At 38.2% G+C, this 14,504-nt stretch overlaps 1 protein-coding gene across 1 annotated transcript in view; it reads right to left on the minus strand.

The window, feature by feature from the left end:
• Positions 1-240: 240 nt before the first annotated feature.
• LOC107696117 (sterile alpha motif domain-containing protein 5-like) overlaps positions 241-14,504 on the minus strand; it is a 36,781-nt gene continuing 22,517 nt past the window's right edge. The window contains exon 2 of the mRNA XM_016496297.1: positions 241-437. Coding sequence (XP_016351783.1) covers positions 360-437 — 78 coding nt within the window. The 3' untranslated portion in view covers positions 241-359. The remainder of the gene's footprint in view (positions 438-14,504) is intronic.

Raw genomic sequence — 14,504 nt, forward strand, 5'->3', positions numbered from 1 at the left:
TAGATACTGTCCAGGTCATTTATTCAAAGTAAATCCATGAGATTTGTTTGTTTTATTAAATATGAGTAAAAGTAACCTTTAATTATATCCTTTGCTAGCACCGGCAAAATATGATGTCTTACTCACAAAATTATTTTTGTATAAACAACTAAGAGAACTGATAAAGGCATAATGACTCCAAGGTTGTCATACTATTGGCATGAAAGCCCTTTCACAAGATGTGGTGATGAAGATTGCAGGGGCATGAATAAATATCACTTCAGTCAAAGTTGGATGGGGGTCAGGGAAGGTTATGTGATGGATCTTTCCAGAACGTGACAGTGAGAGAACATGTCCGATGAGAGGAGGAAAAGTGCTCTTCAAATGCCAAGAGGGAGGTCACATCTGAGCATTGTGGGTAATGTGCCACACGGCAGGGAGGTCATTGAGTTCCAAGCCTGGTAATGAGAAAACCAGAAACCAACCAGCACAACAGGACTTAAGAAGATGTTCGGCACAACAATTTGTAGATTAATCTACAAATACCAAGGAAGAACTCTCCCTGTTTCACATAATCTGCACAAAAGTCCAATGTGTACTGTGAGACCATGGTCAAACAAATGAGTCTTGGAATATATAACAATATTTAGTGATTTTGAATAACAACAACAAAATAGCTTTAGTAAAATAAATGCACTACCATTCAAATGTTTGAGGTCAGTAAGATTTCAGTAAGTTATTTCTGAAAAAACTCTCCTATGCTGCTTACTAAGTTTGCATGTATTTGATCAAAAATATAGTAAAACGTTAATATTGTGAAACACTGTTATAATTTAAAATACATATTTTATTTTAATACATTTTAAAATGTAACTGATTCCTGTGATGGCAAAGTTGAATACTCAGCAGCCATTACTCCAGTCTTAAGTGTCACAATTCTAATATGCCGATTTGGTGCTCAAAAAAACATTTCTTCTTATTATCAATAATGAAAACAGTTGCTCTGCATTTTTGTGGGAACCATAATACATTTTTTCCCAGGATTTTTAATGAACAGAATGTTTAAAAGAACAGCATTGATTTATTTATTTTTTGGCAACAATTTAAAAATTCTTTAATTCTTTTGATTAATTTAATCCATACTTGTCGAATAAAAAAAAATGTATTCCAAAAAAATAAATAAATAAACATTCTTCCTTCAAGGTTTACAGCATTCTAGAATTCTCTGATAACTAATAACAAATGTTTAATCTGATTTCTGGAGCTTATATCTAACCCATACATTCTCACTCAAATATCCAAGCCCAAATAACCAAAAAGCCAAGCCCCGCCCGCTTCTGCCATAATATGCTTCCATAAACTATGAGTCACCAGGGACAGTGTTTACAATATCAGCGCAGAGTCACTATCAGCATTCCTGTCTGTGAATCACTTAACCTGGACGACCTTATAGTGCGTCTCTTCAAGACATCACTACCCATTTGGGAGAAGTTATCCAGTCTTATCAGACACACATCCCTATTCTCATGAGGTCATAAGCTATCCGTTCCAGGTCGGCAGCCACAGAGTGATGTGGTGAAGATATTGCCCCTGAGAACCACTGGGGGAAATAAAACATCATTGAATAAAAGGTTTTAATAAACATGGATCACAAGTTATGTCTTGTTGTGTAAACATCTGTCATGTGTTTCAGAGATTATAGTCAGCCTGTTCTGATTAAATACAGCTAACATCCACAAACCACAAACCCTGCACTTCAAATGAGACAAGGTCAGTAACAGAGGAGAGAAGGCGATAAAAAACGAGAGACAGAGGGGGCTGGTAGCAGTATTATGAATATTTTGACCCTTTTGTGTGTCTTCTTGTTCTGTGGTCTCCATGATTAATGAAGTAAAACGTGTCCTCTGGTTCCACAAGGACTAAAATATTTTGATTGAGAGGGAAAAAGTGCTTGTGTGTGTCTTTATGTTCCAGTGTGTGTGTGTGTGTGCATAGCTAGTCTGTCCAAAGAAAATAACACGCACACAAAAATGAAGGCTACCAATTTAGATGGATTTTTCTCATAATTTCAGAAGGCATGAGGTAAATTTTACTCTGTTTTTAAGTTCTGATTAGTATGTGTTCAACTGTAAAGGGTGCCATCACAGCTGTTCAGCAGCTCAGGGTCATTAAACAGAGAGATTAATGGCTTTTTACTACTCAGAGTGCTGACCAGTGGATTCACAATGCACACACTTTCTAACAAATGAGCACAAAGACAGACAGGAAATGCACATGCATCACTGAGCATCAACCAGCCGTGTTCCAACAGTCGTCACCTTTGACCAGCGAGCTTAGTACGCTTAGATATTGACCTTGGCATGCTGGGGTAACCTGAAATGCTGAGTCATGTCCATTAGTGGATTACAAATAGATACAGAAGTGTGCCAAAGTGACATTAACCCAGACAATATATTCAGATTCAGTTACTTATTTTCACAGTTGCAAAAATTCCACACAAAAAAAAGTCTGCAATTTTAATCTTTACAAATGTAACAAAGCCCACGATTATAATGAAATGTTAAACTTCTGTAATTGCAACAGACTGTTGACAAAAATATGACAAAAAATATCTAGAAAAAATTTAATTATAATGCACAAATAGTGTGCAAAGGATTATATTTTCTTGATCTAAAAGAAGTCAATTGAATCACTTTGCTAGCAGGTTTCTTAGCTCATTTAAACACAACCCGAATCATCCATATATTTGTTTGACATGTTACAGTTTGACAAAAATTTCCATTAGTTTGCACATTACCATCAACTAAAATGTTCTTTCTGTCAACTATATGCCATTTTAGTCAGAGTAAAATGGCCCGAAATTAAAGAAAATAACATGAAATTAACTAAATTTAAAGGGCACTATCAAAGGACTGTAAAAAAAAAAAAAAAGTAAACTGTCAATATTTTTTATTATCCGAGTTATATTTTTTCATGTATTACTCAAACACACCAAGAACATATTTGCACCATACTAAGCAATTAATTTTTACCCAATATAAGTCCATTTACGTCAGTAATGCCACAGCAGTTTCAGACTAGACTAGAGCACAAATACAAACTATAATCCTTAATATAGACGAGCTGACTAAAAAGGCAACCCCAGCCAGAAAGCCTTTAATTTTGTCTGGGTATTGGTGGGTCAATGGGTCACATATGCCTCATCATATAATGGGGGACGTGATGAGCAGAGCATTGGAAAATGGATCAAATGTGTCTCCATCTGGTCTTTGTTTCAGGCCCCCTTGCCATTTTCTCCAGACTGACATTTATGGTTTCTAGCTCTCTCAGCATTCTAGTCTTGCAGCAAAAGAGGCATTAGTCCAGCCCAAATAGTTAACCACTATATATGGTTGGAACAATTACTAACAGTGGCAGTCTTGACAGTATTTGTGCTCTATGTCTGTAAATGCTAGTATACATTTGAAGCAAACTTTAAATAGATGCTGCTGAATATAGAAGACGTGCAATCCCAGAACAACCCAGAGGATCTTACACGCATCTCCCCAGAGAGCAACCAGACGTGATGTTTGTCTTGCATAAAGCACTTTGCATTATTCCAAAGCCTGTGCCTTGTAAAGTGTTTACACTAGAGTAAAGATGATGTATGACTGTGTGTGTTACTTTCATCGCCTTTATTTGTTTGTGTGTGTATGAGAGTGACAATGTCCTTCATTGTAACACCCACTGTAGACAGTGCCATGTGCAGTGTTTGTTTGCATCAAATACTACAAGCACTTAAAAAGCTCTTCAGTAACAGGTACACACAATCTACAACCTACAATGTATAACCAATAAGACCCACTATACTGTGCTTCACATAAACTTAACTAAACATTTTGACAGCTCATCGAGACTAGGCTGACATTTGACAAATGATATTATATATTAATGTGATCTAAAATTTACATTAAACAACTGTGGGGTGTCAAGCCCTGCTCCAACACACATACCATGTACTTTTCAAATAAGCCTGAAAGACTTGATTAGTTGGATCAGGTGTGTTTAATTAGGGTTGAGTTTGACACCCCTGGTTTAGATAGTACATGCTATCATAAAATGAATTTTATTTACAAATTTATTCTTATTATTGTGTAAAATGTATTTAAAAATACTTATGTAAAATGTATTCTTATTATTCCAAGCATATTTTATAATATATAATCCTATCTATTTTTATTATTTAAATCTCCTGTTTAAAAATTGGATCACGCACTATAGTCGTATATAATTATACGCGATATATATCTGTTTATAATACACATTTTAAAATTGTATTGCATACCTGCTGCTGCCATAATAAAGACCCCTTTCGAATGTTTATGTGCTTTTCTTCTCTTTCTGCTCCCAGTCGCTGTGGTAGAGCAGTTATGAAGTATTGTTCTTTTCAGCATTTCAGAAATAAGTATGTATGCAAATTACAATGTTGTAGAAGTACAACGTTACCTTACGGTGTTCGGGAGTGCTCAAAAAGGGTTTAAACACTGAATTTTGAATCGATTTCTTCTCGTAAACTCAGAGATGTGGATTCAGACGGCAATTAAATTACCACAAGACCTTGGTGTTTGTCAAAAAACAGTAGGTAATTCGGCCTGGGATTTTTACGGGGGTGGTGAGAGAAAAGCACTGACATCCTGGATTTGGACGGAATTAAAATCACCAACTACCCCCTGTAAATGGTGAAAATCACTTACGTCCCCGAGAAACAATTACCGTCCGAATAGGGCTTTGGAGTGTATGAAGTCAATAAATAATTACACAAATAAACAAATACATATGCACATTTATATTCAGGTCAACCATTTATAGCTGGCTTATTGGCTAGATTCAGTGACATGCAATCTGAAAAACCATTATTTCATATTTCATGTCACTCAAATGATTAATTGACTGAGGTCAATGGTTGCATCTTCATCAGATTGTGGGAAATTGTTGTGTAAAGTCCTATTCGGACGGTAATGGTTTCTCAGGGGGACGTAAGTGATTTTCACCATTTACAGGGGGTAGTCTGTGATTTAATTGCCGTCCGAATCCAGGATGTCAGTGTTTTTCTCTCACCACCCCCGTAAAAATCCCCGGCCGAATTACCTACTGTTTTTTGACAAACACCAAGGGCGTGTGGTAATTTAATTGCCGTCCGAATCCACATCTCTGAGTTTACGAGAAGAAATCGATTCAAAATTTAAACCCTTTTTGAGCACTCCCAAACACCGTAAGGTAATGTTGTACTTTGTTGTAATTTGCATACATATTTCTGAAATGCTGGAAAGTATTTAAAAGAACACTACTTCATAACTGCTCCACCACAGCGACTGGGAGCAGAAAGAGAAGAAAAGCACGTAAACATTCGAAATAAAATTGCATCATAAGATAAAATTTGTTTTATTGAGATTTGGTATGATGTCGATTCGATTGAAGTAGGCTAAATATGTAAAATAATGAGCTTTCGGTATGCGCGTTGTTTTGAGAGAGGGACATAAATGTTGTGTATTTAAGCTGTCTCATGAGTTCGAAGGTAGTCATCATTAATGGTAAGTGCATTTTTCTTTTTGCTAGTGATTTTCAAAGTTCATTTTCTCCCGGGTAGGAATTAGCAACGCTTGGCGTTGTTTTGTTATTTTGCCTTTTTTATTTTTGTGCAGGCTTTTGGGTGAAGTACACCGCCGTGGTTTTGAATTGAGCTGTTTGTTCAGTTTTTAAACCATCGGTATTTTGGTGTTTAATGTCGCTTTACTCTTGAAAGCTGCATGAAGACTAGGCATAGGTTAGCTTAGTGGGTTGGTAGGCAGTTTAGAAGGGGGAGAGTGAATAATTGTTTCACCTGTTTTGTTCCGGAGAGGAAATAAATGCACTTGCTTTGTGTTTAAAAGAGTAACATTTTATGTAAACAGAATGTTGTCTATAGAGGAATTTATTAAAGATCCATCAGAGGAGATATCAAGTTCTTTTGTAAAAAAACAATTATGGGAACTTGTAGATCACTTTAAAATCGGTGATGTAGACAAGAAAATACGGAAAAAAGGAACTACGTTCTGTTGTGAAAAATTGGTTATGTGAAAATAGCTTTATGGCGGCTTCTCCACCGAGAAAATGCGACATTGATGCAAAAAGTTAATTAGACATTTTCTCTGGGTTGTCTTTCGAAGAAAGAAAAGAGATTTTGCAAATGCAGCAGCTTCATGATAAAGAGTTGATTAAAGAAACTAAACGTTATGAACTGGAGATTGAAAGAAGGAATGAGAATATGCTCAGGCAATGCGAGATTGAGTTCGAACAGCAAAAGCTAGAGGCTGAGAAAACCGCACGAGATCATGAGCTGCAGGTGGAGCGGTTGAGATCGGTAAAGGAAGGGAAAATGTTGTCAGAGGTTGGGGAGAGAGGTTTAGGTTTATCTGGAGGGTTTGATTTGGCCAATAATTTAAGGCTGCTTCCCAAATTTAATGAACATGACCCTGATGTTTTTTTCTTTATTCGAGACTTTGTCCGCAGAAATAAATTAGCCGATGTCTATCCGAATTGTCATGCTTCAAACGGTGATTACAGGCAAGGCACAGGAGGCATATGCAGCGCTTACGATGGAGGACAGAAAAGATTATGACAAGGTAAAAGTAGTAATTCTGAAGGCCTACGAACTGGTTCCTGACGCCTATTGCCAGCGATTTCGAAGCTGGAGAAAAGGTGATCGCCAAACACACTCTGAGGTGGTAAGGGATCTGGTTTCTTATTTTGATCGTTGGTGTGTTGCGTCCGCTGTTAATGATTTTGAAAAGTTGCGTGATCTGATCATTTTAGAACAATTTAAAAATATTGTGCCCGAATACATTGCTATATACATAAATGAAAAGAAGCCAAAAGATGCAACGGAAGCTGCAGTTTTGGCAGATGATTATGTATTAACGCATAAAAAGGTGTACAGAGAAGATCGATCAGGTCAACAGAGTGGTAATTTTAATGAAAATAGAGTTGGAGGCAAGAAATTTGAACAAACTTATTCTTCAAAATTAGAGAACAATGGTCGGATGAGGACTGACAGAGATCTAGTGTGCAACTATTGTTTTAATCTGGGACATTGGAAAAATAAGTGCCCAGTTCTAGCTGCAAAATGGAAGTCTGGAAAAAAGAAATCACAAACTAATTATGTTAATCCTGTGTTAGTGACTGACATTACTGAAACGTCCAATGTTTTTGATCCTGGTACTTCCATTGAGGCTGGAAATGAAATATGTAATTCCAAAGTGATAGCCATGAAGAACTTTGTACCGTTCATTACGGAGGGTTGTGTGTCTTTGCCAAACTCTGAGAGTAAAATACTAATTAAAATCTTGAGGGATACAGGCTCATCGGAATCATTCATTCTTGAATCTGCTCTGCCTTTTTCTGAGGTATCGAGTGAAGAGAGGAGTGTTTTGATTAGAGGAATTGGATTAAACACTCTTTCTGTTCCTCTGCATAGAGTACACCTGACTTCTGACCTGATCTGTGGAGAAGTATCCATGGGAGTCCGTCCGTCTTTGCCAGTTGATGGGGTTACTGTCATCCTGGGCAATAATTTGGCTAGAGGTATGGTATGGCGAGATGTGATTCCACCTCCTGAGGTGGTGTCTATTCGAGTCACGGAGAACTCCGACATTCTGCATCAAAATTTTCCTGAAGTATTTACAGCGTGTGCTGTTACTCGTGCAAGGAGTCATGAGATGTCATTGAAAGATGAAGTGTTAAAATTTGTTGTGCCTGGTCTAGGTATCTACCCTTTCGCCTATTTCTTATAGGGAGTTGGTAGTAGGGCTGTGCGATATGGACAAAAAAAAACCTATCGCGATTTCTTTGATCAATATTGCGATTTCGATTTTAATCACAATTTTGACTCACACAGACATGCTTTACAGTCATTAATGCATTCAGTGTGAATTTGAAACATATTTCCAAAAGAAAACCAATTAGAGCTTTATCAAAAAGCTGTAACATGTCTCTAGAACAGACATAAGGCAAAATAATCACTAAGTAAAGGTGTAACAATGTCTCTAGAATAGACATATGGCAGAAAAAAAAAATTCCGTGTCCAGGGATTTTTTTTTGCCATGCATTGGTGATAGAGCTCTTTGTGGCGTTGCCTCAGATGCTGAACTAGATTTGTTGCGCCAAGTTCACACGTATTTTTGCTCATTTTGCCTTCGCACAGGACGCGTTTGGAGTCCGCTCCTGATCCGAGGCTGTTTACCACAAACACAACATTTATCCATTATTTTGATTTCAAATCCAAACATTGTTTCTGAAAATGCTTTTTCAGCATTGTGATTCTCTTTTATCACAGTACAGTAATACAATCTTTCATAGACATTAACGTTTAAACTCAAATATAACTTTGTTTAACTACCACCACGTGTGCCATCTATTATTGCCTTGTTTATCTAAAAGTGCACTTTTCCTTGTTTTAAATCTAGCCAAAAAGCATCTCAGGTTACATATGTAACCATGGTTCCCTGAGTAGGGAACGAGACACTGCGTCCTCTAGGGGGCGCACTTTTCCTTGTTTTAAATCTAGCCAAAAAGCCATGTGTTGACTGTGAAACAGTAGACTTTAATTATATGCATTTATGGTGTAATTACAAAATTTCCGTGTCAATCCATGTTAATTTTTACCGCGCATAATGCGCTGTCACTTTAATTCAGCACGTGCAGCACAGCAGAAATAGACTTGTGCCTGTGTCGAGCTCGTCCGTCGCGGCTGTGCGCGAGACGGGACGGAACGGAACACGGAGAGTGAAGTATACCCGGGCCTATAGACTCTGTGCGGAAACGATCGCAGCATGACTGCTGCAGACGCACCGCTCCTGGAGCGCACTGCTGGACCGCAATCACGTGCAGTGTGAACGCTCTGATCCGTTAACATGGGCGCAGAAAAAATACGCACTCTGGATTATACTCATACTCTGTTATGAGTTTTGGTTTACGAAATGCTCCTGCCACCTTCCAGAGATTGATGAATTGAGTGGTGTTTGGGCTGGAGGGGTGTGCAGTGTATTTGGATGATGCTATTGTTTTCAGCGAGACCTGGGAACAACATTTAGTTCGTCTGCAAGCTTTTAGCTCGGTTGGCTGAGGCATGTCTTACAGTTAACTTGGCTAAGTGTGAGTTTGCCAAGGCTACATTAAGATATTTGGGAAAAGAGGTTGGCCAAGGCAAAGTACGGCCAGTTCAGGCCAAAATTTTGGCCATTCAGCAGTTTCCTCCTTCGTTCACCAAAAGAGAACTCATGCGTTTTTTGGGGATGGTTGGTTATTACCGGGGTTTCTGTTTTAATTTTTCAACCGTGGTTTCTCCGCTGACTGACTTGCTTAAGAGCTCAGTGAAATTTGATTGGAGCGATAATTGCCAGAGAGCTTTTGAAAATGTTAAGCTGTTGTTGTCCACTGCCCCTGTTCTAGCTGCCCCGAGGCTGGATATGCCATTTAAATTACAGGTGGATGCCAGCCAGGTTGGTGCTGGAGCTGTTCTATTACAGACAGGGGAGGATGGATTGGACTATCCCGTAAGTTTCTTTTCTCGTAAGTTCAATACTTATCAGAGAAATTATTCAGTGATTGAGAAAGAAGCTTTATCTTTAATCTGGGCACTTTAGTTTTTTGACGTGTATGTGGGGGGAGGAATGCTCGTAGAGGTGTATTCTGATCACAATCCCTTAACATTTTTGCATTCTTTACAGTCGTCGAGTCAGCGCTTAATTCGTTGGATTCTCTTTTTACAGCCTTGTAATTTGTTTGTTAAACACATTAAAGGATCGGATAACATAGTGGCAGATGCGTTGTCCCGTGTTCCTGATCTGATCAATTAAGTACAATGGTTGTTCAGTTGTTTCTGTTTTTCCATGCTCTTTTGTCGCCTTAATTTGCTTTCAGGATCCAGATTGCTGGTGGGCAGTGTGGGAGAATGGAGAGAATTGTGAGAATCATGGGTGTACTGTGGTCAGAGGTTGTATAACAACATGTAAAGAAATGTATGATTTCTATGTTTTGGTTATGGTGGTGGGTTTTTTTTATCCGGTTTGGGAATGGATCTCTTTTAAAGGGGGGTGTGTGACGGTTCCAGCAAGTAACCGGTTATTTCTGAGCTACAGGTGATTTGGCTGAGGGGAGTGGTTGCACACCTGAAGGTAATGATGGCGCTCTACAAAAGACTGGGACAGAGATGGCAAGTGTGAGCGTGGGCTGGGCTTGTGCGGAGCTTGAGCTGTCTTTGTTTGCGCCGTACCTTGGGTTACACATGAGGCTACCGGAGGACTGATGAGATGTGGTTGCACACCTGAAGGTAATCATGGCACTCTATAAAAGACTGGGGCAGAGATGGCGAGTGTGGCGTGAGTGTGGGCTGGGCTTGTGCGGAGCTTGAGCTGTCTTTGTTTGCTCCGTACCGTGGGTTACACATGAGGCTACCGGAGGACTGATGAGATGTGAGCGATACGGGAGATTGCCACCGCCGTTGAGCCATCTCCTTTGGGGATGGTTGTTGTTCTTGGAGGATCCATGGACTGTGTTTGGTTGGACTACTGTCTTTCATACTTGTTACACACTTACATGTGCTGACATACTGACTACCATTTATATGGACATTCTACATGGTTCTGTTTTATATGGACAAATAAATTAACTTAATAATTAGCTGTGGTGTGTGGTGACTCCCTTATTTTGTTGCGATCCAGAAAGAGATCGTAACACACAATAATAAGAATAAATTTGTAAATAAAATTCAATTTATTTACAGCAGACAATCAAGTGACTGGCCACGTGAGCAGCGCGTTCCGGGGTTCGTAGGATCACAGAACTCGCTCCTCCACTGTGAATAAATCGCCATCCGAATCCATGAGTTTTATCACTGAGGTGATATGTAAATGTATTTTTACAGACATCCATATGAGAAACAATTACTGTCCGAATCGGGCTTAAGAGTGTGTCTGTACCCAGAATGGCTCTGATCACATGGGCATTGCCATCCCATCCAATCTGCACACCTATTTTATGTGCACTAGTCCACATATACATGCAGAGATATACAGTGTCAGTTTCACACAATTGTATCATGTAAAGGAAAAAAAAAATGCAATGGCATTTAAAATAGCTTATCTGATGTAGGAGAGATTTCTTAATTCAAATGTATTACATAAAGTATGAAATAAATGAGAAGATGTAATACTTTATGTAAATGTAAATGGATTACATAAAGATGTGTATGTAGATAAGTGTATAACAAAGACTTATTTGCACCAAACTAACAGTCCTAAATAATTGCCTGGACAGGTTTTATAAAAGCAGTTGCTGATGTGTTTCTATCCCCAAATATCAGTATTCTGTCTGGAGTCAGTGGAGTTTGTGAAATCCAGTAGGGAGACGGTCATCTGGCCATCAGGAACACAGCCTGAATCTCAACAGCCTGCATGCACACTCATATTACACACATCACACTGATATTTGGACAAATTTGAAAGGCCCCTCTTCCCTGATGGCACATAATGATCCCCACCATACTCATTGCAATCTATTTTCCTCCAGATAAAAACACTAAAAATCTCACAAACCACATAGTGTACATTTAAAATTTATTATTTGGTTAACAAAGATAACAAAACATAAATAAATACATACATACATACCATGTGCAATTGTGCATTAGTACTCTGGTGATATAAACTCACACACTGCTTTAATGGACTTCTCTACACAATGTGCCCAGTGCAAACTTGATTATTATGTAACTACATTATTATGTAACTGTGTAGTGTTTCCCACCCACCTTGATATACACACTGTGACAAGGTCAGTGAAGACACACTAGTAAACCAGGCAGTTTGTTTTAAATAAAGGAGAACAAAAACTAAATGAGAAACATAAGTGTCAGGAACATGAGAGTGAACAAGCTAAAAGAGCATGGTACTCGGATAGAGTGAAGGTCGTGGACGTGCCTAGGGCATTTGTATCAAATCAGAGCAGAGGTCCAGGGGCAGCACACATTACTATCCTGGTCACTTGAACATCTGCGATATGCTTTTAACTGTCAGGACACCACTGCAACAGAAATGAGTCCAGTTTAACTTAATACATCACTGATCACTCTAGAAGGAGTTGAACTGTAAGGAGGCACTGACATGAGAAGGTGGCGATCATTCCATGACAACATTCATATCCTCTATTCCAAGCCTTGCTGATTATTTTGGACGACCCACTCTGTGCATAGCACATTCGTCTTCATTTAGACAGTAAGCGGAATATCATCTTCAAAGCATTAATGAGAATGTGCCATCCAACACATTAATCACACATAAATCACATTTGTAGTCAAGCAGCATCACATTCTTTGTGACCATTTTGTCTGAAAACTTCACATTCTTTATTTTGTGTTAATCAGTTTGTACATGCCACTGTGCTATTCAAAAGCCCCTCAAGGATGACTGCCCTACATCAAATTGAGTTGATCATTTGCATGCCAAATCTACAAATGTAATATTTACATTTGTGCATATAGCTGTTTGCGAGCATACTTTCATTTATTACAGAGAATTATAAAACAACAGTCCCGCTGTTATGAAGATATGATACATGTCTCAAATCATGTAGAAATCCGTTTACCTTGTTATCCAAAAGTCATAAGCGAAATCAAAATGATAAATTGATATTAAAGTGAAAGTTAAAAGTGAAAGCGAAATCAAAATGATATAAAAATTGTGATGGAGTGACCTCATTCCAGAAGAAAACAGTTGCTCAAGTGCGATATAACAGCAGAAAAATTACAGAAAACAAGCAATACCAGAGGATGGAAGTATACCAGGCAAATATATCTGTGATGGCACATCAGCTCTGAATGTGTGTCAGTGGAACAGACAGGAAGGAAAACACACACACGCGCAAACGCACACACACAAAGTAGATGAGAAAGAAAGAGAGAGAGAGGTAGGAAGATGCGAACAGATGCTCTGTTGCTCTGAGTGTCAGTTGTGATTAGTAAATAAATAAAACAAGCTAGGGTCCGAGCGCTGTGTGTATATTATGTGCGTGGGTGAATTATGCTTATCTAATTACACACCAAATGTAACCCAAACCTCTGACCCCCTCTGTGCTCAACTCAATTACCCTCCCTGACAAAGTCACAGCAAGACAGAACGCAGCAAATCTATGCTAACAAGACAGCCTGCCTAACAACATCTATTTGGACATTTCTTCAAGTTCCATTCAAACAAGTCTGTTGACTCAATGGTCTTCTTGGTAACGTCCAGAAGCAGCTACTTTCCATGTAGGGTAGTAGGTATATACAACACTTATCTGATTGAATGCTCACAGAAATATTATGTTTCAATAACATATTTCAAAATCAGCAATAAACTTTGACTAAATGGTGTCACAGAATTTGCTGCTTTAACTCAAATCTTGCAGCCACCATATTAAGGGTTACTATTTTACCAGTTCACATTTATATGGTCTTTGAATTGTTTTCTTTAAATCGTACCATGTTAAACCATATTTTGATTCCCCTGGTGGATTTAGGCAATTAGTATCTTAGAAGGTTCAGACTAGTTTACACCCCCTAGGGTAAGACATGTTGTCTCTAGCACTAATGATCTATATTTTCTTGTAACTGCTTTGACCTTAAGCTGCTGACAGGTTTCATTTTCCCTGAATTGCAATGATTGCCTCTCTCATTAGTGTAATTGATTCGGTGTTATACCTTAGTTTATACAAAGCAGAAAAGGTATTGTGCTTTGGAGCCAAAGCAAATATTTGATCACTGATGCCAAAATAGGGCTGGACAATAATTCAATATCAATATGTATCGCGATATAATTTTTTTTAATAACAGTGATATGATTTTTAAACACATTTCCAATATTTCGATATACATTACCAGTGTTTTCCATACATTGATTTATTTGTGGCGTTTGACTTCGTTGAATAAACATGAGCACTGCACGTTTCAAAAAACATGTCGCGGGTGTTTTATATGAATGTTTCTCTGAAGGGAAAGGACTGGCAGCAGAAACGTTTCGATGACATTTTAATTTGATCTGATAAAGAAGCGTTCATGAGCGGAGCTGATTTGATTACAGCCATTACTGGAGAAACCGCTGTTTCTGCCGCTCTCAAAGCGCCTCCTGCTGGCAGACAATCAGTTTGCATTTTCAATAAGCCTGTCTCCAGCAACATGTTTTTGTTTTTTTTCTGCAGCAACTCAGAGCACCTTTCATGGTTATACTCTGTATACTGGCTAAAGCACATTTGTTTCAATCTATAAGAATAATCAGCCTACACTACCAGTCAAAAGTTTTTGAACAGTAAGATTTTTAATCTTTTATTTATTTTTTTAAGAATTCTCTTCTGCTCACCAAGCCTGCATTTATTTGATCCAAAGTACAATGATTTCTTTTTTTTTTTTTTTGGAAAGAAATGATAGAAATTATTACTTTTATTTAGCAAGGATGCTTTAAATTGATCAAAAGTCAAGA

The sequence above is a fragment of the Sinocyclocheilus anshuiensis genome, unplaced genomic scaffold (assembly GCF_001515605.1).
Source record: "Sinocyclocheilus anshuiensis isolate Anshui unplaced genomic scaffold, SAMN03320099.WGS_v1.1 scaffold306, whole genome shotgun sequence".
Taxonomy (NCBI): domain Eukaryota; kingdom Metazoa; phylum Chordata; class Actinopteri; order Cypriniformes; family Cyprinidae; genus Sinocyclocheilus; species Sinocyclocheilus anshuiensis.